The 24,357-nt window shown below is 47.5% G+C and overlaps 1 protein-coding gene and 1 long non-coding RNA gene across 3 annotated transcripts; one reads left to right on the forward strand and one right to left on the reverse strand.

The window, feature by feature from the left end:
* Positions 1-1,158: 1,158 nt before the first annotated feature.
* fbxo41 (F-box protein 41) lies at positions 1,159-23,803 on the reverse strand. 2 transcript variants are annotated; one of them, XM_057035325.1, is made up of 14 exons: positions 23,658-23,803; positions 18,670-19,456; positions 18,361-18,590; positions 12,945-13,152; positions 11,162-11,235; positions 9,066-9,454; positions 7,413-7,651; positions 7,207-7,322; positions 6,908-7,060; positions 6,733-6,828; positions 6,520-6,638; positions 6,171-6,329; positions 5,925-6,040; positions 1,159-5,320 (listed from the first exon to the last, which is right to left on the reverse strand). In XM_057035325.1, the coding sequence occupies exons 2-14, from the start codon at positions 19,216-19,218 to the stop codon at positions 5,258-5,260; spliced, it is 2,511 nt and encodes an 836-aa protein (XP_056891305.1). In that variant the 5' UTR covers positions 19,219-19,456; positions 23,658-23,803; the 3' UTR covers positions 1,159-5,257. The 2 variants fall into 2 exon arrangements, with proteins under 2 accessions (XP_056891305.1, XP_056891306.1); XM_057035326.1 differs by lacking the exon at positions 23,658-23,803 and adding an exon at positions 19,573-19,748.
* Positions 17,272-19,523, forward strand: LOC130527136 (uncharacterized). The gene is made up of 2 exons (XR_008950939.1): positions 17,272-17,623; positions 18,109-19,523. It is a non-coding gene; the product is annotated as an uncharacterized LOC130527136 (long non-coding RNA).
* Positions 23,804-24,357: the final 554 nt, after the last annotated feature.

The following is a 24,357-nucleotide window of genomic DNA, read 5'->3' on the forward strand; positions in this document are numbered from 1 at the left end:
AAATGGGACACGTCTGTAACCCCAGCCGAGGTTGGGTTCTGTCACATTTTTTTTTTGGTGGTTTCACAAAATTTCAGTTTTTCTGTTGGCCTCTTTCAGCAGATTTATAACATACCTTAGTTCTACTTTGTTCTACTCTGTAATCCAGTATCATACTCATTCTGGTCATTTCAAGTGTTCCGTCTTTGGTATCTTCTCCAGTAGTCAACATCTGTGTACCTAAGGAACTTAGGAAAGACAGAGGAACAATGGAGGTTAATTGGCAAATTCAGGAAATGTTTCAAGTTACAAACAAAACCTGATTTTCCCAACAACCATGCAACCATGTGTTCATATTTAAAATGTGTCACTCCGACAATTGAGTGCTGGAAAGAGTTGCAACCTCTTTAGAGCAAATACGTTTGCACAGGAAGTCAAATTGGATTATTTAATTATTTTCTAAACCGTGACATCATTTTTTAAAACAGGAAATAAAGGTGTAACAAAGTTCTAACATTGATGATATGAGTCAACATCTTCATTTACTATGATGTTTCTCATCTGTATACAGCTCTTAAGTGAAACTTAGAAGGCTTGGGACTTGGTGTTTAATTAGGATGCTGTAAAGTGGCTGACTTTTATAGAGATCAGACTGCCTTTGCAGTATAACGTTTGTCAGGGAGCAGTATAGGGTTTGTCTACAGTATTAACCCGATGACAGATGCAACACAAACACGAGGAAACAACCAAACGATAATGTCCAGACAGGATTTTAGAGTCATTGCGAGATCTTTACTTTACTGTAAAGGTCGGATTATAAGTGTAAACAGCGACTCCTGGTGGCCAATTGGTGACATGAATCATCGTGGCGTCTGGTTCATGGATACCAATAACAGCCTGAAACCAGCAGAGACAACAGCTGTGGGATCAACAGAATAACACCGATAAAGGGACGCCACTGATAAGACACCAGAACAAATATTATCTATTAATTCCGACACCAAACAGTTTCCTGCAGTTTATTGCTTCAAATGCTGCCGAGGATCTCGGTTTAATTACATAATCGCTATATAAATATTACATCATCACACAATTGAATGATAGAAAAATTTCTCCACATTCATCAGGTTGTTTGTTTTGTTTGTTTTTTTTAAAAAAGCAATCGAAAGGTGACACAAATGTAATTTAAAGCAGTTTTATTGATGACAACAAATGTGCGAAAATGAGTAGTAAAACATTTCCATTTCTTGCAGTCATCATAGAAGGCTGGTCATCTTCTGGGGAAAGTCATTTCGGCAACGGGATCCGTGCTGTTGTCGCAGCAACGCCAGTGAAAATCATGGAACAACAACTGCGATGTGAACGGCGAAAAAAACAAACAAACAAACCAAAAAGAACATACAAAAAACACACTTAATTGCCAGATAAGTGTTGAGGTAATGTGTAAAGTACTATTCAGATGAATAGGCAGAGTACAATCATTCATACGTAAAAATGTACGGAGAGGTCCGAGGACGCTCACGACGGGATGCAGTTGCACAGAGATGAAAGTAAAATAGCAAAACATGGTGTAAAATGCTAAATACGTGTTACAGGGGAGGCGTCTGGGGTTTAAAGAGAGGGTTCGCCCAGAGATGATTTGTGGTCTTCTTGCAGAGATAAACAAAGCTGTGGCCAAATTGAAACAACGGATGCAAAAAGTTGCACTTAAATATAGTAAATAATTATCATTTTTGGTGCCAAAGAGGGAATCTTCGTTCTCTGGGTGAAAACCAAAGTGCTAAATTAAAGACCATCTGACCTTGAGTCAGGCTGAACGCGGCCGGGCCGGGCCGGGCCGGGCAGCGGGTTTGTTGTTGTTGGCACCTTTGACCTGCTGTTTTCAGAGCTGGCGGGCTCCACGTGCTCAGGTCCAGTATCACAGTAAAGCAAATGCACTGTGGCGCGGGCGCCAAACAAAGACAAGCGTGAGCGTGGCGTCATACTGGTAATAAACCTTTGAAAAGCACTTTCACGTAGAGACCAACTGTGGTTCTGTTCAGAAGATAGATATATGTGTGTGTGTGTGGGTGTGTGTGTGTGTGTTTCATGAACAAATCCCAACATGTAGATTAGACAGCTTCACACCACGACACCCCAAACTGCTGCCAGGCTCAGACAGACACCGGGGTCGTCCCAGACCCCAGCAGATCCCACAAAAGTGTCCGGGTGTGGGGAAGGGGCGGGGAGGGGAAGGGGGGGGGAGGGAGGGGGGGGGTGCATCGTATTTTACTGAGGAGTAGCTAAATATTAAAAACACTTTTATATTAAACATCAGAGAAAGCTTTTTTGTTTTTTCTTCTTCTCACCAGTGCAACAATAGACGAGATCAAATAAAGAGAAACAGTAGTAACCTGCAGGCAATCGAAGCTCCATAAACATCTAATTATTTTCTGGTCACAGTAGCAGAACAGTTAAAGGCAACTTAATGATTGATGCTCAAACACAAACATGCCAACATTATACACATAGCTCTTTTTTATAGAAATAAATAGCTGAATTATCTTAATCTTCTCCATAATAATTTCCATCTCTACAGTATATGACTCTGATGCACATTTAATATAAAGTATCTAATACACAACGGCATTTTCAACACTACTGTTATACATAATATAATTCTCTATATTTATCTTTCGATCAACTTTGGAGAGAAAATGCTCACAGAATGCAGCCCTGTAAGCTCGGACCTTTGCCACCCTTAAGTACCACCTATACAACATCAAACCAGTCGTGTTTTTTCGTGTTTTTCCTCCCCCTTTTTCCTACAAACACTATGTACAGGTTAGCCGATAGCAAAGGTGGGATTGTCTAAAACTCATAAATCAACAAGTGCTTTGTGTTTTCTCTATTGTGTCACTTTCACGCTTCCCCTGGTCGAAGAACACACTCGATCGTTTACAGCAACAGTAGCATCCAGGCCTGGAAGCACGTGAAGACATCCGCAAACCAAATACGGGCTTGGAACGTGTGCACACCCACAATCATTCTCAACTGATGTCACTCGGCTCTGGTGCATTCAGGGACAGCAGCAGCTTTTTAAAGTCATTTTTTCCCCCCTCATTCTCCGACACAGCGGCTGCTTAAAACATAATGATGATCTTCAATGAACTGATCCAGACAATTGAAACCCTGATTCCCAGATCCCGAGGTGACACCGTGAAATTCCTTCCGAACCGACAACTCAAAAGTGCAAAGATATTTACAATCACAAAGAAAATAAGGAAATAAAGACAAACTGGAGCCGGCAAAGATTTGTGGTCCTCGCCTGCACCGATTATCCAGATCCAAATGTGTTGTGCATTTTACTTTTGTGCTCCGAAACCCAGCACACTGGAAAAGAGGAAACTCCAGTCCTCTAATATTGCACTTGTAATGTCCAGGGACTCGAGAAGAAAGAGAAACGGAGAAAAAGAGAGTAAAATGCAGCAGTAGCAGAAGAAGTCCTGACTTTTGGTCGATTTCCAGATAAACTTTCTCCTCGAATTCTCCCAACAAGACGCCTGAAGCAAAGGTGAACTATAAGTTGGCTCCTGCAAAGGTCCCTCCAGAACATTTCATAACAGGTATGCTTGTAACCCGGGTGTGGTTACGACACAGTACTGATACATGTACTTCAACACTTTCCTATACCTGACGCTGAATTACAAACACCAAAATGTCTAACTAGTTACTAAAGAGCAAGCAGATGTGATGGTGCATTTATTAACATTAGTAAATGTTAGAATTATTACTGTGTCAAGTTATCACCAAGATCCTTCGGCGGAACAGACAGACATAAACGTAATAGAACATGAGTGTCATGATTTTTATATCTGCTGGACTCTAGACCAGGAATCTGTTAAACTTAAATAGCCATTAACACCTGAATCTGGGCTGTATGCATGTGCAGGTTATGTAATGCATATGCAGTGCTCTTACGCAATTATGTCATGTCATGTGCTGCTGCGGTTTAACCCTATAGATGTACAAACCCTGAAAATAACTGAAAGAGAAAGCCACCGCCAGTTACTTAAACCTCTCACTGTATGTGCGCAGAGTGTAGTCTAATTGTACATCCACAGGGTGAACGATGTCAAAAAGACTGATTAGATGACACATCATTAACGACTTGCAATGCATTAACTAATGTTAATCAATACGCCCCTAATGCTTTGATAACTACCCAGTAATAAATGTTGATATGTTGAGTCCACTCGCGTCTGCCGGATGTGTAATTGCACCGAACAAGCAGCAGAGGGAGCCAGAGGACACGTCTGGAAAACACGTGGGGCGTCTTTCAGCATCACAACCTGTGACAAGCACACCTGTGAAGAATGGCACTGTTGTGGATAGTAGGATATGAAATTTACCTAAGATGTATATGAACACTGTAACACATGTAAGCATTTGTTTGTTGGATTATTTTTTTTTTGATTAATATCACACTGTCCCTCTTCCTTCATTAATGGCACATTGGAGAAAACACATACTGGAATGATGGCAGACAGAATTGGCACCGGTTGTTTTTGCTTTTCTTTTTTCTTCGTCTTCTTTTTGTAAGAAAAGAAATGCATTGTGGATCAATCATTGCGGACACGACGGCTACCAAACGGGTCCAGGCTTGCATTTGAGTTCTGCCCTCCATCTCATCTGCCGGTCACGGTCGGCACGTGAAGGTTTTTCATCATGTGATCAACAGTTCAGTCATGCGTAAAGATCCTCGACGCTGAACCTGTGGAGATGTATACGCGGCGTGGCGCGGGCGCCTGTCCACGTGCTGAGGCGGCTTCAAACACGTGTCAAGGCTAAACGGATGCACATGATGGAGCACAGCGCTGTCGCCCGTCTCCGGGTGTTTTGAAGAAAGGGCTCGGCCTCTGTGCGACGACACCACCAGTTTTTACACAGAAGGCAAAAGACATCTGAGAGCGGAGCGGCGAGGAAGGGGAGAGTTTCGCTGCAGACGTCAAGTATCGGAAAATGTGGTCATTCATGGGTTATATGTGTATTTAGCGCCTCTTGAATGTTCATGAGGGAACGACACATTCCCTGTCCTTGGAAGGCTGAATTATTTTCTGTTTGAAGCTTGTGTTAGCCCAGCATGTACGCACACACACACACGCACACTCAACATTGTACCGTGGTTAGTTATGGCGATCTGGTGTCTCTCCTGGTGACCCTCAGCACGTTGCCTCGAAAATGGCCGTCTCTTTTTGACTGACACGCACCGACCGGTGGAGACTGGGCGCACAAGATGTTAGCAGAGGCTGTCGCTTTTCACGTGGAGGATCTTGGAGAACCCGGGCCTCTTCTTCAGAGCCTGAAACGAGGAGAGGATGTCAGAATCATCGATAGCTGGCAGCCTCCTGTCCCCCACGCCCCCAGTGAGTGTGTTGTCTCCGCTAACAGCAGACCTGTGTGTATATTAACACCGCTCAGGCGCATCTGTTATGGCTCCACCTCTGTAGAAGGTGTCGATCCAAAGGGATGCTTAAATGCAACAGGAGAACTTTGCCCATTTGATAAAAATAATCCGGCGATGTTCCTGCTGCCAGCTTTGAAGCGCTTACGCAACGGCTGCGATGAGCACAACATGCTGAAAGTGACTCATAAAGACGACATAAATAAAATCGGGGGATTTCGCTGCCTCGGTGACCTGGGCTTCTCCACCAGGGCGTCCGCAGCCAGTCATGACTGGGATTTCAAAGGCTGAGTCACGGTTAAAACGGTATGCGATCGTGTGGCGCATAGATGCACCTTCGGAAACACAAAAGACAGAAATAAAACGGCAGGATTTCCGTTAGCAAGGTCTCCACAGGACTGTGGCCACGGAGAACATGTAAAAATCTTTTTTTGTGTGTGTGTATTACACTGTTGTGTAACGGTGGGCACTTGTTGGTGTTTTGGCTTTAGTTTGCAGATACCTGCAGCTTGTTGACCATCTCATCAAACAGTTTTCTGGCCTCGGGGCTGCTGGGATCTTCAAAGTAGTCCTCTATACCGATCTGAACCACGATGGACTTCAGATTCCGGCACACGCCTACACGAGTGGGAGGAAGATCCCAGTATCAGTTCATACATACATCCGACGTAAAGCCACAACCAGAAAAGAGAAGGGACAGTTTCCTCTTGCTCGTGGGTTAAAATAATCCTGAAGCGTCTGTACTCACTGTTAAAGTGGAGCAGGGCTTTAGGGGTGACTGGGGTTGAGGTGAGGACAAACATCTCCAGGCCTTTCAAGCCCTCTCTGCAAACCTCTGCTGCCACCTCCTGGTTGATCTCACTCACGTGGTCCAACTCCAGCACCTGCAGGCGCATGCAGTTCCTCGCTGCGGCAGAAAAAGGGGGAGTAAATAAAAGCAGAGGTGGACTGAGCGTGCGGTACCGTTGGGATCGAACAGACGCAAATCATCTGGCGTCTGGTTGCCGTCAACATGGCCACCAGGAAAAAAAGCACGTATGAGGTCTCAATAAAGTGGAATAACGAATACCTGCGTGCAACTAATCTACGAGGTTTACCTAAAGAGGCCAGGCCCTGAATGCCACATCCAGCCCCGCCCACACCGAGAGCGCGGAGGTGTGGCCAACATCTTCCGATCGTCTGCAGGCATCGGTTACTGAAACGGGCAGGTTGCTGGCTGAATGGGACGAAACGAGACCGGCAAATGTTAGCGACCCACAGGAGTTACATCATAACCAAAAGATTGATTTTTAAAACAATCTGGCAATTACCAGGGATGCAAGGGCGCCACCTGTAGGGAGATTATGTCTCTACAACCTGCTCCAAGGGCCCAGATGACCTCCTGACCAACAGGGTCGGTGGCGCTTCTGAAGCACAATTGCAATAGATTTGATCCACGTCTGGACAGTCCACGAACAGAGACACACGGGAGCTGCAGCGGTTTACCTGTAGGTCACCGCCTGCAGAGCGCGGCAGTAGCAGCTGGCCAACCAGAGCGAGCGATCAGTCAGCAGGTTGGGGCAGTGGGAGATCTTAAGGATCAGCAGGTTACTTCCTGTGGCCTTCAGCATGGCCTCCAAGCCTTCCTCCAGGCAGCCACTTAGATCCAAACATGAAAGGAGGACAACCCAAAATAGGTAAAGTCCTTCAAAAAACACTTGTTTTAAATACCGAAGGCTTCAGGAACTAAAAAGAATCCCAAACAGGCCAGATATTATTTCCCTTCTCTCTGATGTTTCTCTTACCGTGTGCTTTTCACATAATCCTCCTTGTTTTCCTTCTTTCCCCGCTGTCTGGGCTTGAGGTTCTGCAGGATGAGGGAGTGTGTCTGAGTGCACCACTGGGACAGGGTGCTCAGGAACTGAGAGAAAAAAGAGACGGAGATCAGAGAAGACCTTCGCTTTGCTGAAATGATGCCGCGGCGCGCAGAAACCTCCGGTTCCTCACGCACCTTGGAAGAGATACGGGCGTTTTCCAGCAGCACTCTGGTCCACACGGCCGGGTGACGGGCCACAAACCTCCAGTCACGGCAGACCTCGGCAGCTCTCAGCAGAGTTTTGGTGTCCAGGTACGTGAAGATACAGAAGAGAGCCGCACGCATCTTCAGGATCTCTGGACTGATCACCTCGCTGGATTTGGACGGGCTCTTTTCGTGGCGGCAGGGCTTATTGTAGACTCCATCAGGGCGACCTGGGAAAGGGAATCAAATCAAACTTTCTGATACTCTCCTGAGTGAGAGTTGTGTGTGTGTGTGTGTGTGTGTGTGGGGGGGGGGGTTGTGCTTCCTATGACATTGTAAATATATGCACCTCTATGTGTATACATGGAATTTTGCAAGGTCATTGGTAGATTGATGAACAGAATTGCCCTATGGGATAAATAAAGTCGTTCCAGTCAAATTAATTTTGAGCAGTACCGAAATTCTCCCACACGGTGGCGCCAAACTTCACCAAATCTTTTCCTTCTATGCTGCCATCGTTGACGCCATTTGTCGCAACCTAGCTCAAGTAACATTTCTTCTCATTGACTCATCCCATCTTTAGCCTCAGAGGGCATTTCTCTTGAAGCCATCAGGGCTATGAAGCAGTCCTCACACCCTCAGTCACCCCTCCTTGTTTCTCGCTCACACCACCTACACTCAAAACTGCCAAATGAACTAAAGAAGCCAAGTCATGTGTCGCACGCTGAGGGGAAAAAAAAACAGTCCGTTTGTAGATGCATACCATCTGATGAAACCTGGCAGAAAGTCTCAATACGGAAAAATGCGTCAGAGCAGAATAACGCCACTAAAGTGTTGAGTGCAATTTTTTTTTTTAATGAGCCAGCCATCACAGGTCAGAGGAATTTGTCACAGAGCTCAAACCTAGTTTCATTTTTCCCAGAGTGCATGAGTCCACCTGTTATTGAATTTACAAAAAAATCCCAAACAGCTCAACAGCAGGTGGACAGAAATGGAGAGCAGCAGTGTTGAGTAGAACACATCGCAGGAAGTTAACAGCAAGATGCACAATCTGTGCAGCCATGACGGCCTGAACGCGAGTGTATCTCAGCACTGACAGACGATACAGCAGAGCGCTCATCTCGACAACAGGATGACAGTTGTCACCATTTACACCGCAATAAAATACAGAAACGGGAAGTCAAAAACAGCAAGTGCAGCTATTTTAATGAGCTGTTCTGCTAGAAAATGTTTTAATCCTTACATTCAGGTGGATGCTTCTTACGGGGAACTTGAACGCACCCTAAATGCAGCATGATTGAGCTGATCTTAAAGAGTTCATTTGACGGTAAAATCACCATCATCACCTGGAATCTGTAAAAGATGTACACCTGACAGGGCCATGACCCAAGACCACATGACTTCTGGGAAATGTAGTAGCAACTGCTTGAAACTAGAGTTGCTCAAATGCTCATCTGAATTGTTTTTGTCTCAAAGCATTATTTCACTACATTAATCAATATAATATTTTTCTGTCATCTCCTGGGTGTTGCTCTTATTCGTGGGTGCTCTCAAGGGACTCATTTTAGCACCTTAGGTACCGCTCCTGTGTGTCTGAGGCGGCTGTTAGACCAAAGTGTGTTGTTTTTTTTAGAGGACTTGTACCTGCATTAGGACGATATCCTGCCCTGCTGTGGTGAGCATAAGGAGGAGCGGACTGCTGCACCTCAGCCACGGCTCTCCTTTCCTGTTCCCACATATCCACTTCAGACTCAGTGGTCCTCGAGGCCACATCTGACATGTCTCCTTCCTCGCCCTCAGTGCTGTTCCTGTACGGTCGGCGATGCCAGTTCTGGATGGCTTGTTTGCGGAGACCCCAGTTCCTCGATCCCCCTCCGCCACATCCAGGGGAGCGCTCGTAACCCCCCTCGCCCAGTCGACACTGCATGTGGTAGTACTGAGCCTCGGGACATTCCTCCATGGGATGCATCTCCATGCTGTCACTGTCGTAACCACCAGAGCCCTGCGAGACCGACTTGATACGCCTTGATGCTCTGCAACAAAACATGAGAGAAACAGATAAAAGGCTGATCATGTTTGTACACTGATGCACAATTAAATTTATTGATTATGAAATATGTTTTGCTCTCCTCTTTTTACTGTTTATAAGATTCTATAAGAGTCTAAAACTGGATTACACTCGGGAACTGTTGTAGTATCTGGGTATGCTGTTGCAAAACTAGCTGATTTTCTGATTATAGACAGGTTTAAATATAAATATATCCCCGCTAATCAATAAAGTATAGCGCTACAGGAAGAATAACGAAAGCTCAATAGCGGAACAATGTCTCCACCTAGCGGTTGAAATTTTATTTACACCAGAAAACGCACCTCTGTTTTGTTTTTTTACGGTTCCATGCTTTGTGATTGCTAGCCGAAAATTAAATTAATAAATTATTAATAAAGCGCCTATTTATGGTTAATTTTTCAAAATTCAATGTAAAGAAAAGGAACAGCATTAATTGTGTGGTTGCAAAGGGCAACTGTATATCATCCTCCATGATCCCAGCAATTTGCACGACGGGTTCTGAAACCAAACATAAGCACAGATATTCCACTGGATGATTTACTACAGTCAGAGGAGTTACAGTAGAACTAGAGCAGCTTTTGTGCCTGCATACACACTTGCTGCAGTCCTCAAAATAACCTCCCCAGTCAGTAGAAGAAATAAGCAGTGGCCACCGCTCACAAAATACGGCATTTTGGTCGCTTTCAGAAGCTAAACAACACTGAATTCCTCTGATTCCAACATTTTAACCGGATCAGCCTACGACCTAATAACTCCGGTGACGCTTTACCCACCGAACTGATGCACACTTCAGCTCGCAACGACTTTTTTTCTACTACAGCTCGTCCCAGATGAACGGATATTAATAACCAGATGGCAGATTGGATGGAGCGCGTTTGTGCGTCTGGTGCCATCGCCGTTTCAGCAGGGAAGGCCTGACAGGTTTGCGCGTGACGTCGTTTTTAGGAAGCACGTTCGCATACCAGCTGGGGATGACAGTCGGGTTAGTCAGAGCATCATGACGCGCCCGTGTGCCTGAGATCTCCGGCACAGAAATACCTCAGTGGCACCTCATGCAGGGAGACGTCTACCCTGCTCTTCACCTCTTCTGCTGGTCAGTGCAGCCTGGAGCATGACTCCAAGGGGGAAAAGCATGCTTGTGGCGTGCTGTATAAATAAGTAATGAGGCAATAGCCTGCAGATGCACCCCTGCCACTCACTACAGCGCCACTCAAACGGACCAATTCAATTGTTCAGGAGAACCGGGAATTTGAGTAATTCTCACTGCAAGTGTTACTGATTTTTAAGTTTTACGTCAAGGGCGGGAGAGCAGATGGGAGTTAACAGGTTGTCACCGCAGCACTTCCACTCTTCAGCAGTTTACCCGGTGTTGACGAAGGGAACAAAAGGCCCGTGGCAGCAAGAACACTTGATTGTATTTAAAAGCTTCGGGGCCAGAAATTCAGTTGCATTCACACAGAACTGTCAGACCGGCTGTCGCCGTTCTCATGAGATCAAATAAATCCAGCGGGCGGCAACAAGTCCCACAAAGCTCCACAAGTGTTTCTTTAAAACCAGACTAATGGACAGAGACAATATCCTGGAAAGTAAAATACACGTCTTTGTGTCAACCCTGGTTGAGTTAGTGGGCTCTCACATCGCGGTTAAAGCATATTAAGATGTGCAGACGTACCCGGTGCTGGGGGAGGAGTGGCGCTCAGACACTTGGTAGATGCCGCGCGTGCTCCCAGAGAGGCTGGAGTTTCTCTGGAAACATGCAAATTAGAGGAAAATAAAGAAAATCAGTCGTGGACATTGTTCAGACTGGGCTCATTGGTCTCAACTGCAACTGGTATTTCTACTCCTGAAGAGCCCGTGGTAAAGGACAAGGAAATTAAACAGCAGCAGAAAACCCCTATACAGTATATATATACATCCCACATTAGAATCATGTCACATTGGGGCCGCCTGGATGCATCTGTGGGATCGAGGTAAAACGAGCCTTCACCCTCCCTCATTAGCGCTTTTGCTGTCACCATTTTGGCAATAAGCTAAAATAAAACAGCAGATTTAACATGCTGCTCTCATGTAGCGGGTCAAGCCTTTACATTATCAACTACAGCCTCAGTTCTTTTTGTTAAAAAGGTTCACACGAAGCCCTTGTTCTGCATACAAATGAGACCGAAGCAATATTCCAGATCTTTTTTTAGATGTGGTTGTGTAGCCCGATACTTGAGCTCTCTACTCGCCTGAGAACATCCCCCAAAGCTGCCGGTGCATTGATTTGTGTGTGTGTGTGTGTGTGTGTGTGTGTGTGTGTGTGTGTGTGTGTGTGTGTGTGTGTGTGTGTTGATGCCAGGTGGAACTCTGTGTACCAGTCTGGCAATGTTCCTCAGAGGTAAAACATGCACAGCCACTGACGCTGTCCCTTCCTCTCTTTCCCTCCCTGAGCAGGTTTCCACCATCCATAGATGGCGCCCAGCCTGGAAAAAGGCCCTGTAGTTGGGGGTGGGGTGTGTGTGTGTGCGGGGAAGGGGGGTTGGACAATATTCCCGGAAATGGAAGCAATCAAACGCGGTGAGAAAGCTGACAGAGAGCAGGAAGCCAGTCAGACGCGCCTTCTCTCCTAAAATATCCGCGCGGTGCCTTGGAGACGAGGGCAACCCCGCCAACGCCGTGGCAGTGAGGTCACCGGCGTGTGCGGATGGGTTAGGTGTCATTTCTGGGCTTCCCTTGACGGTGAAAGAAGGAGCCAACCAGCCAGTGCTGCCATAAGGCTTAGTCACAGGTGTAAGAACTCCAAACGTGGAAAAAAGGGAAAGATCCCTGATCCCACTCGTCGGATCCATCCCACCATCCTCACAGTGATGGGAGCAGCCCCTCACAGACCCTAACCCGAATAACGAGCAACACGAAACAGCTTCCCCCAACTAAATGAATTCCATATTGCATCCAAGGCAGACTCGGTTTCTATGGCAGCACCCGGATCAGCGCCATGAAACAAGTCGCCTCTTGTTCCAGCGGCTGTTGGCTGATCAGTTGGAGAACTGAATAACAAGACTCTGCTTTTTAAATTTCAGCCTCGCACGATGTGCGGTTAAAAAAATAAAAAATAAAAAATAACCACGCTGACAAATCTGAGATGCAACAGGAGCTGCAGGCTGCCAAGCAACGCCGGTGTGTCACTTTCACTAAGAGAGAAATATCCCAGTTAGCAACACATGTGCAAACATCACAGGCGGCACAATGGTGCCTTATTTGAATGCCCACGCACATTCGGCCATCTGTTTATGGTATAATATCGCTTTTCTTTTTTTCAGAAACTGGAATTCGACTGTTTGTGCTAAGAAGGCGGTAAAAATTGGGTAAAATAAACCGATTTAGAGGCTAGCTGATGTGATCTGTTCCATTATCATGCAATTTCGGGATCCAAAGAGCCCAAGAGTGCAGCCGGGGATCAGAGGCGGGAGCCGAACCTGGCACCCGTTGCCCTTGGAGGCCTGGAGGCTGCAGTGGCCCAGGCTGCCGTTGGGCGTGGTCCCACAGCTGGTGATGATCTGCAGCTGCTTCTCGGCTCGGTCCGCCCGGTCCAGCAGCTCCTCGATGAACTGCTGCAGCCGCACTTTGGCGTTGGCCTCGCGCGCCGCCGTCTCCTGGAGGAACTGGTCGATCTGGGCGACCTCCCTGCAAACAAACGGTGGAGAGACGAGAGAAAATCCTTGAAATTCTAATGCGGACCGGAGTTTTTACATTTATCTTTTGGTTGCCATTACTTTGTTTGGCTTTATTGTATAAAATCAGCCACATGAAGCAAAATTCAGCTACAAACTGAAACACAATTAAAGAAAAATGTTAGTTATGTTTTCAATCAATATTAAAGGCATCGCAAGCCCAGAATTCCCAAAATACGGAGCTTTCAGCTGAACACAAGCAGATAGGCGCCATTATATTAAGTCCACAAATGAAGGTTGTGGTTTTTGTTGCTTAATAAGTTCTGCTTCTGTTCAAACTGCTGTCCTTCAGAAGCCGGCTTCTGTCCGGGAACAAAGACACATCCAGTAAAAAGTGTCAGAGTCAAACCGTGGAGTTATTCAGGGTCCCCATCTGCTGCAGTCATTGTGTCGTCTGATCACAACCGCAGGGAGCAGTCGGACCAAATACGACTTCCAGTGACGTCACAAGTTCCTGGATCTCTGCTAGAATGAGACAAAAGCTCCTGATAAACATCCAGTAATACTCTCTCAGTGATGGAAGATGATGGATTTGTCCTGATGACATTCAGGAACTCTTCCTGTCATTCACAAAAGGTTTCTGACAAATGAGGCCCCTGGAGGCCTCAGACGGGACATAAAATCAGCCTCACTCCAGTTTAAACCGGTTTACCCTCATTAAATAATCCAGGCCAATAATCCAGGGAACATTCCCGTTTAGCTCTTCCAGTCAGCGGATGTAAAAGTCTGCTAACCATTAGACAACGAACTCTCCATCGCCAGGCACTGAGAGGGGATCCTCCGAAAATAATGACGAGATAAAAATAATCTGGCATCTGGGCCGATGTGGTTAGCGTCTCTCGTCCTCGGGAAAGATTACATCAACATTTGGGCAAATTAATGGCTGACTAGGGGGGAAATGAAAGCGTAGTTAAAAGCCAATCTTCAGCCGGAAACCTGGAAAAAGAAAGAACCCAAGCGGGCCTTGAACACGCAGCTCTGAAAGTCTGTCCAGAATCGGAGTCTTCATTTGAAGGACAGATCAGATCTGATGTTTTAGCTGATAAAGTCTCCACTGCCTCTGTTAGCATTGCTAACATCCCATTAGCGTTTTGTAATGGGAATAATTGAGGGCGCCAGTATGTTTGCAGAACTTTATTGGTTTATAAAACAGCCCACCGGGACCGGAGGGGAGACGGTCGTCAGTAGGGCTGAAACAAAAATGGTCATTTGTGGGCGATAAAAACATCAGCAGCGAGTCGCTAAAGGTGCCGGCAGGGCAGTCACGTTAATCACATCACACATCTGAACCATCGATGATCCAACCCCCGTTTCTAAGCATTCCCGCCTTTATTCCTTGATCAGTTGAAATTTGAGGTCACACACAGCGGTTGATGGGAGGATGAGGGTGTCGCTGAGGGTCCTTCTACATCTCACGACAGCGCACGTGTAAATAAGCCAAGTATCATGAGTTTGGATGCAACCACTGAAGCTGTGCATCATTTATCCTACGAACAAGCAGCTGGAACAAGGAATCCTCACGAATCACGTGGCGTCAGCTTCCAGCGCCGGCGTTGCTGAACGAGGCCGGTTCTGTGCGTACTTGGGGCAGTGTCGTCTTTCCATATGAGTGATAATGCATCTGTAATTTGTTGCAGGAAGTGCTGAACATTGTTGTTATAGGAGAGGGATCCCATGAGGGCAGCCATCTTGAAAACCTTCCAACCTCTTTAACTGCGTGAGGACGCGACGCGCGGCCGCCCCAGACCGCCTGGCAGCCTCGCCGAGAATTGATTCAAAGACCGGGACGAGGAGGGGTGGGCAAGGGGGAAGAGGTGGTGGGGGGGGGCAAGATTATGAGGGTGGAGCGAAGCTGGAGCAACATCGGAGGAAGAGACGACAAACTGGGGAAGCAGGAAGCACCGGAGGGTCGGGGGAGCGGCGTAGCGGAGACGGGCCGCGACTTCCGGCTGTCAGTCCTGATTTCAACACGCACAATCACACACACGCACGCGCGCAGACACACACACACACACACACACACACACCTCGCGCTCACTGTGTGAGTCACCGTCACACCACAGACATAAAGCCTCAAGGTGATGAAACAAATCTGCACATTTACCCCAGATGCTGCCCGTGGCGGGGGGGGGGGGCAGCGTTGAAGGTGTCAGCTCCAGTGCGACACACACGCTGCTAAATTTAGACATCAAAGGCAACGGCCACATTAAGACAATAAAACCAAGTCCCTCCGACACCACTGAATAAAAATGATAGTGGCCTCTTTTTGAATTTTGGAGGTCCAAATGGGAACCTTTTGATCCACTGGGGTAAATATCACAGCTCAGTAAAGGTCCAAGGCTACTACAGGCCTCAGCCCTCCAGAATCACAGTCACACCTTGTTGTGGCCGACATTATCGACGAGGACCGACCGTCTGAAAGGATCCCGCTAATGGAAAACGCTGGTCAGCCTCCTGTCACAGGCCAGTGTGAGGAAGACAAAGCTGAACACCAGCCGCTGAAGTCCAGCACCCGGATCGAACAATGAAATAATGTCACATTTGGACGTATCACAGCCCCATGCAGTCATGGCCGTCTAGCACACACGACGTAATAATAACGTTAATGTCTCTCTTCATTTAAAATGCAATGAAAGCAAAATATTTGGAACAGAGGTTTCAATTTATAGGACAAAAGTGAATTTTGGAGCATGCAAAACCACAAAAACACGCAACACATGAAGGTGGTAGGAACGTGGACGTAGGATCCGTGTCACTGTAAACCAGGAACCAGGAACCAGGAACCAGGAAAGGAAACGTCCCATCGAAGGGAATCGTTGGCGTCCCTGACCCATTTTGGGGAAATGAAAGGGTCGTTTTTGTAGTGTTTTTGTACATAAAAGCTGCAGCATTTGAGTTCTTCTTACTAGTATTTATGTGCGCGTGCGTGCTCACCTGTGTCCTCACAAAGATAGGAACGCAGAAATGTGTGTGTGGGTGTGCGTTCATGAGGCCTGTTGCCTCTGTGGGGCTAAAAACCTGACAATTGCTGTTTCACCTGTCTAAAAAGCAGGCGTACGGCTGCAAAATTACCATAATAACCATCTTTTTCACACAATCAAACTTGACAAAGGAAGTGTTTATTAGTGGGCGGCTGACAACTAACTATTAAACAATATTTGCTAATTTCAGGTTAGATTTCAGTAAGTTTCTTTGGCTTTGCCTCTGAACTGTGAAGAGTGTCATCAAGTTGTGTCATTAACGACGTTTTAATAGCCTCTTATCGATTATTTAGCCATGTTTTTAGCCGCCGCGCTGCTTCTTTTTCCCCTGACAGTGAAAACCGCGACCAAACCGCGGCCTGAACACGGTGCCGCCACCAGCAACAGTGACGGTCTTACACCAGTCCTGCTGTCTTCACACAGATTATGGCAGCTGGAGAGATATTAGCATGGAAACACAAAATGTGCCTTAATGAGTTTCACACCGGTTCAGCTGCCCGTTCCAACGGCGGAGACGACCGTCCCTCGGTTTGCGGCGACACCATCTGCTCTCACTTATTCCAGATGCTGTTCAACTGCTTAATTACCACGACTGAGCGACGGTTATCCGCGCCGACTGCTGCACCGGAATGTCGAGCGCCACGTTTGTGAATGAACTTCAGCTATAAAACGTCGTGCTGTGACGCTAATGGAGACCGGCTGAACCGGAGGCGTCCGTATGTACTTATAATGCCTAGTTTTGCGTCTGATACTTCAAGTGCTTACGTCTGCAGTGATGCTAGCAATGGGATCCGTTGATTCACATCTTTAGCATATGGTAGCAGGGTTGATGAGGGCCGCCTCGCCAGAGTTGTCAAAGTAATTTCGATATTAAAAAAGTGTGTGATCATAATTCCTTCAGGCAGCTCAGTTTTATCCAACAAGCTGTCAAGCGCTTCGGTCATCAACCTTGCTGAACATTCATCCACTGTGACGGTCTTTTTCCACCTCGGAATGACTCGGGGGGTTGGAGTCTAAATGAACGTACTGTTCGACTGCCAGCTCCTCCCCAGACTGACACAGACAGAGGAAAAAAAGAAGTGTGTGTCTGTCTTTAAGGGGAGGAAAGAGGCGCAGTCCCAGAGCCAGACAGGGATTTTCAGGAGTGCGGTCGGGGGTGACCTTCCCAGCCCGACGCTGCCAAGTTTGGCTAACGTGACGGCAGCTAACCTTTGCAACATAGCAGGGTGAGTTGACAAAGCTCCTGTGCGGCAGCTCCCACCCACTGATTAAATCGACTGGTCATGATGCCCGAAAAGACAGAGCTCTGTTAGATGTTGGGAACAGTGCGTCCTAAACAGGCTCGGTGTTCTCAAGGCCGGCGAAGTGCAGGAGACGCTGCGTGCAGATGATGCTCTTCAACGAGAATCTGTGACTACAACTGAGAGCCCGATCAGGATCCTGGTGAGGATTTTCAAAATAAAACACCAGGCCAAAAGTTGAACGTGCATTTTATGCAAATTCATGTGAAAATCGCCCGACTAATGAAGACTGGACGAGCAGAGGGACTGAAACATATACTGATATCCACAGATTCTCCAGCACTAGAGCAAAGCATGATGGGAAGCTTTTTCTAGTGCTGCTAACTGCGAACAGTCCAAAGACGTCGAAGAGCCTCCTTGTTTAGGTCCTTTATGTACGTGTTTGATGACTCTAAATACTTGGAAACAAGCTGAACTTAGAGGAGCAGGAAGAGTGTGTTGATGTTTTTACTATTTCTGAGGGAATGAATCCCCAAGCAGAGACTCTTTGGGAAGGAACAGCCTTTTATCTTTCCTAACAGGCTAAAAATAGCATAAATACGTGGAGCAAAAACACAAGTCTTTGGGATTCATTTAAATAAAAAATATATAAAATTCATTTAAAACAACGCCCGCTGTCTCTGCCAGTGCACTGTGGGAGAGTTCCCAGTGGTGCCCGTCTGATTGGGAGCCAGGAATCGCCAACTACGAGTTTAATCCGCTTAATGAAGCAGCCCGGTGGAGGAGCCCACGTCAGAGGGGCAGCGCATCTCCTGGCCCACCCCGCCCTCAGACCGAGCTGCTAAGCAGGAAGCAACAGGACGGATGCTGACCACATCTGGTGAGGGGAAATCACACCAACACGAGGACGCAATCGACCGACGCGCCGTTTTTACTCACTGCTGTTTGTGGTTAAGCTCCGCCTCCTTGTTGACCAGGTCCTGTTTGAGGTTCGCGAGCATCTCCACGGACACGTCCACCTGCCGGGACAGCTCCGAGGCTTTGTCCTCCAGGTCCTGCTTCTCCTGGCTCAGCCGCTCGCTCTCCTGCTTGGCCCGCTCCAGCTCAGAGCTCTTCCTCTCCAGCTCCGCCTGCAGACGACCCACACGCGCTGCTATTTTCTGCTCCACCTGTGCGACAAAAACCACATCAGCTGCCCCGAACTTCACCTGGAACGGAAAAAAAAAAGAACACTTTGACTCTATTTACCTCTTCGGACAGCTTCTCCAGCCTTTCGTCCAGCTCCAGCCGCTCGAACGCTCGAGCCTTCAGCCGGGCCAGGCCTTCCTCGTACGCCGCCTCCACCGCACTGGCCGCTACGTTCGCCGCCACTGCCACGGCTGTGCTGGGGTTACCATGGGAGCCCGGGTCTGCGGATGTCATTGCTTTCTTCATAAAAATCTCCCCCAGGGGAAACTCCACATTTGGAAGGTACCTGGCTGCAGTGTTGGAGTTAGCCGGGGTGAGGCTCAAGTCGTCGGCACAGGGAAGCTCGCGGCAAGGAAAGCGGTGCTCCTTTAAAGCCGACGGCCTGAGGGGCTCGAAGGGGTCGTTGTTGTTGGCGGGCGCGAGCAACGCTCCCTCCGCCACTAGAGGCAGCAGAGCAGCGGCATCGCACACGCTGTTGGATTTGGACAGGACGTAAAGGGTCTCGTACGTGTGGTTGTACTCCAAGTGGGCGCGCAAGGACGAGAGGCTTCGGAAGCGTTTGTGCTCCCCGCAGCGAGGACAGCGGTACGGCAGGTCCAGAGAGGCCATGCCGCGCAGTAACTGCCGGTGGGGGGGGTGGGGGCGCTCACGCGGCACAGCAGCGGTGCCAGTATGAGGGCAGAGAGGTGAGAAACCTGTTGGATCTTCTCATGGTGGACACAGCAGAGACTACGGCAAAGCAGCAAGAGGGATCCAGCGTCTGGCGGCGTCAAGCTCGGTCACATGACCGAGCATAGCGGCGACGTTCAACCGGACGTTGCACTTCACCACTCGCCATCCTGAGGTCCTGGCAACAGAAAAGGAAACAAAAGCTTTGTTATCTGAAGGTATTAATAAAAACAGTTGCAACATAATGGTGTTTATTCTCTTCTTCTATTGTTTTAAACGGTCTTTGATGTGTACCTGTTCTTTTGAGCCTTTTTTACTAACATTATGTGGCTGGATGCCAAGGATAAAGCGTCCACTCATGTGATTTACTTTGAGTTTCAGAGCCTCCTATAGCTGTCATTAGTAGAGGAGCGGCGGCATCGGTGGTGTGATCAGTAATCACGGCGCATTCTTCACCGAGGGCTTAAACGCTGCAAATCCCCCGAAGTCACTGAGACGTCTATTATTAGACGTGAATAGTGAGGCTGGACCAGGGAGTGTCCTGGCAAGATGTAGCTACTTATTAAAGGAGGAGGAGCTCGCAGAGAGTCACAACAGAGCCGGCAACAGGCCGTCCGAGCTGCCTGAAACGACCAAATGGGGAAACTGCGAAGGGAATGGACAAACCTGAGACTGCAGGAAAGAGAGTCATTGTTTGGGGATTAAATTGTTGACATACGCGTCACCCAGAGACGCAAAGACGGCATTCAGCTTCTTTTAAAAATGGTATTCATAATACCCAAGAGGTGTTGTTGATTCAGATCCAGCTGTAGTTTTCCTTTCCATGTAAAAATGCCTTGTGCTAGCTAGGTTATGTTAGCTAGCTAGGCTAGGCTGTGACCTGGCTCCCCCATATCAACCCTCTGCAACAGATACAACTGATCACAGTCACAGACCAGCGAGCACTCAGGTTTCGTGCTGCTGCTCTGCCATGCAGAACCCAGTAGGCCACATTTATTTACACGCCTTCTCACTGGCACAGGGATCCAAAAAACGCCCCTGCAAGTTTTTCTCGACGTTCCGCCCTCGACGAGAGCTCCGGACCCACAAACACCTGTTTTTATCCCTCCTCTGAGCTGATGGAGCTCACGACACCTGCTGTCTTCCACCACTCTGCCCGCTTCTGAGGTTTCTGGAGGAGAAAAGTCTTCCACCAGATAAAGAAAAGCTCTCTGTGGGAGGAAAACCAGGGCTGCTTCCTATTTTTCTCTAAAGCCCACGACGAAGCCCCGCCCACACCTGCAGCGTGATTTAGAGAATGGTGTGAGGATTCAGGAAGGAAAACACCGGTCACAGCTGCTACCATCAACAGAAAATCACTCCAACTCTCACACTTCTGACTCAATTCCAGCCCTGCGGTTCCATCTCCCAGGTACATTTTTCTCTCGAGTACCTGTGCTCGCTGATAAATATTTACTTTGCTCAGATGTGCGAGGAGGAGAATGAGTCTCGCAGCACTGAGCTCCAACAGCTCGCGAGGTGTGACATGAGCATCAACCTACGCTCCAACAATGGAGCCGTATTCCCTGCATGCTGATATTCCTCATGTGATAACTGCGCTCCTGCACGCCTACGCTGTTCCCATCATAAACGCACACCTCCAAGTAAATAAAGAAAAACGGACTGTAAGCAGCCAACGTGGAACCCTGTGGAGTCACGGTATCTTCCCTGGGAGGAGCTTTACAGCGGAAATAGGAGCTTTAGTCAAAGATCTAAATGCCTTCCACAATAGGCTGCCACATGAGCATGTCAGCATGAGACACGGTTACACCGTTGTCCCCCATCTGTCTTTTACAGTAAGCTAACACGAGACTGTGTAAAGCTGCTCCTGCTTTTATACTCCCGCAGAGGCAAGAAGAAAAAAAGCACTTAGCGGAGAGCCTGTCCCTGTCTTGATCTGCATGTGTGAAAACCAGGTGAAAGATGTCACTTGGGGGCCAACATGGGCCGAAACATGGCCAGTCTCGGCAGGTCTTTCCTGATGTGGACACAATTACACAACAAAACACAAACCCAGCAGGCCACGCCCACTTTTGGCAGGGCATAATCTGCTTTGTCTAATTTACGCAGTAATTTACGCACATAGGAGCCTCTTCTATGGACCCTTGGAGCACCGTGGCTAACAATTCAACCAAAAAATTCCCCTCTTGGAAACATACTGGGTTGTAGCTGTGTACCATATTTGGCACCACTTAACATGCACGTTGAATTATGGGAATTTTGAGGATAGTTCATGGACATCATGGCAAATAAAAAAACACCTGGTGAGACTAAAAAACTAGGGAAAGCTAATGTTGCACAGCTGAATCTGCGTCGGTCCCAAGTCAGGGCTGCAAGACCGAGTCAGATGGACGGAGTTGCCACCGTCTGTTATTGATCCGAACTGCTGTTCTCGGAAAACAATTATCCTCAAGTAGATCGACGATGAACATTAAAAGCAAAGGTTCCTGCTGTGACCACTGTGAGTGCCAACAATGCTAACATAAACGCTACACAATACAATGCTGACAGTAACAATCTGGGGATCAATTTATAGTTTTACAGAAGGCAACACAACCCTTCAGTAAGTCATTAAACAAGTGTTAACGTAGCATTTAGCAGCATTAACATGTGTAACATGCTAGCACTGCCTGTACAGGGTGCTGCCATATTCCTCACATCCACTCAAGCCTTTCATCAAAGTTAATCGGGTTAGCTTCTTATGCACATACATTACCAGCCAAAACAATAGTAAAGAATAAGAAGAGGACGTCTCCGAGGAGATGGTGCTGTAAAGATCCTCGGGGATTTGAGGCAGCACTCCGACTTTGCCTCCAAGGTCCTCCTTTTCCACCGTAAAGTCTCACTTTGGAGATGAGGTGGACATTTGGTGCCTAATGGCACCATTTCAAATAAGGACAATCTTGATTCTGCATTGTCCTATAGGAAATATCTCTAAATGTATCACCGATCGCCCACAGCCAGCAAGCAGGTGTCAGAAAAGCTTGTTGTGCAGCGGGAATCATGGACCTGACCTGTGACCTGTGTGTCATGGCTGGTCAAAGTACTACAAGTAATGACCCACTGCTGTCTAAACCTCGCTGTGCACACACACCGGAACTAAGACAAGACAGAGTTATAAATGAATGATGAGTTCAGGGAAAACGTTTACGAGAGAACAGACGCTTACAAGTGGCGTCTAAACTCTGATAACAAGCCCGAAGTGGGTAAAAAGAAATAAGCAGTGTTGTGTTTTGCTAATGCTTAAATTACCTGCTAATTGCCTGTGTGAAGACTCAATGAAGATGGTGTTTTATTTATAGCAATATACATTTTGTTGGGCATAAATAGGCTTTGATGTTGCAAACCCTAAGTGACGTGATGTGTTCACTGACACTGATGTTTCAGAATTTCAAGAGATTTGGAGACGTTGTATTATATTTCTGACATTTTCTGCCTTCCTCCTGCGTAATATGGGAAAGAAATGAACGTTAAGAGGGGGGGTTTGGGGGGAATTTAGAGAGGCGTTGCAATCTGGTCTGATCCTATTTCTGTGGTGGAGATTGAAAACTCAGCAGGACACAAATCCAGAATGGGAGCACATAAAGTTCTGTATTTAAGAGCTGATAAATAAATAAAAAATCTCAGCAATACTCAACCAATATTTTGTCACTTTAGTCAGGCATTGGAAAACTACCTACAGACAGGTGGGATCACAGTCTGGAGGCTACAATCTAATAGGAATGTGTGTGATGATGTTTCTAGACATATTTGATGCTAAAACGATGCTAGAACTCGACGCTGCAGCTGCTTCACGACACGCTGAACTTGAACTCTAATCTAAATTCTGCAATCAAGGTGCAATCAGGCCAAGCGGGTCCCCCAGAAGCCTCCGGTCGGCCTAGAAAGCCGATTCAACCTCCTAACGATGTGACAGTAAACACCGGCACGTCACGCCGAGGATCCTCATATCTGCACTGCACATGGATCAATCGAGGCAGCTCATCATGTGGGTGTGGACGAGCGGGACCGCCGTGACACCCCGCAGCTGCACACACGCCACCGCCGACGGTCACGCGTTCTTTCCCGACGCCGTTTTGCAGCGGCCGCGCGCCCTCCTGGGCAAAGGGTGACAGCCTGGCATGCACACGCTTTCCCTGCTGTTTTTCCAGCAGCTCCGGCCCCCCTTCCTCGTCGGCGTTTTTTTTTCCCCCCTTCCTCTCCCTCTTTCTTTTCCGACGCTGCATAAACGTTGGTTGCACGGGAGCAGCAGCGGCCGCGTCCGTGGATTTCATGCACGCAGACGTGCACTCGGCGGAGTGTGGGGTTTTAAAAAGGATAGAAACGTGCGTCTCACTCACCTGGCGGTCTTCCTCCCATTTTTTTTATTTATTTTTTTTTTTTTTGCGCTCCAAACAGCGAGGAGCCGCTCCAGCCCTCAGTGACGTCACGCAGCCTCTCTCTGCAGCAGGCCTGCAGAGGAAGAGCAGAGAGAGAGAGAAGAGCAGAGAGAGAGAGAGAGGAGAGCAAGAGAGAGAGGAAGAGCAGAGAGAGAGAGGAAGAGCAGAGAGAGAGAGAGGAAGAGCAGAGAGAGAGAGGAAGAGCAGAGGAAGGGAGGAAGGAAGAGCAGAGAGAGAGAGAGAGGAAGAGCAGAGGGAGAGGAAGAGAGAGATGCAAAAACAGAGAGAGCTTGTTCAGATCCTAATTTCTGCTGTAAGAATTCAAATATGATTAATACAGTCAAAGATGGTTGAAATGTGAAGGACATGAATGTATGTATGGTTTATTATAACTGTGGAGGAGCGGAAAATAGGATTTTCTCTCCTTCTTTTGCTATAATTTGAGTACTTTTTGGAAACTTCGTTAAATTGCACCTCCAGTTTCATCTCCTCTGTAAATCCAGTTCCCGCCAGTTTCACCCTGGCTGATTATCTGGACCGTGCACGCTCTGTGCACGCTCGCACAGGTCAAACAATGATCAGCCAAGGCCAGGAAAGGTGCAAAGCCAGTGGCGTTCCCTGATCATGACGCCGTCCTTTACTGTGAGCGCCGAGGCAACAG

The sequence above is a fragment of the Takifugu flavidus genome, chromosome 6, assembly GCF_003711565.1.
Source record: "Takifugu flavidus isolate HTHZ2018 chromosome 6, ASM371156v2, whole genome shotgun sequence".
In the NCBI taxonomy this organism is placed as follows: Eukaryota; Metazoa; Chordata; class Actinopteri; order Tetraodontiformes; family Tetraodontidae; genus Takifugu; species Takifugu flavidus.

Excerpts from the sequence above, each read along its gene's own strand:
- fbxo41 (XM_057035325.1), bottom strand. The coding sequence starts at position 19,218 with ATGGCCTCTCTGGACCTGCCGTACCGCTGTCCTCGCTGCGGGGAGCAC. Across the intron at positions 9,455-11,161 it reads CACTCCTCCCCCAGCACCGG|AGCATCAAGGCGTATCAAGT; the intron begins GTACGTCTGCAC and ends GTTTTGTTGCAG. Across the intron at positions 6,829-6,907 it reads CTGCAGGCGGTGACCTACAG|AAGCGCCACCGACCCTGTTG; the intron begins GTAAACCGCTGC and ends ATTGTGCTTCAG.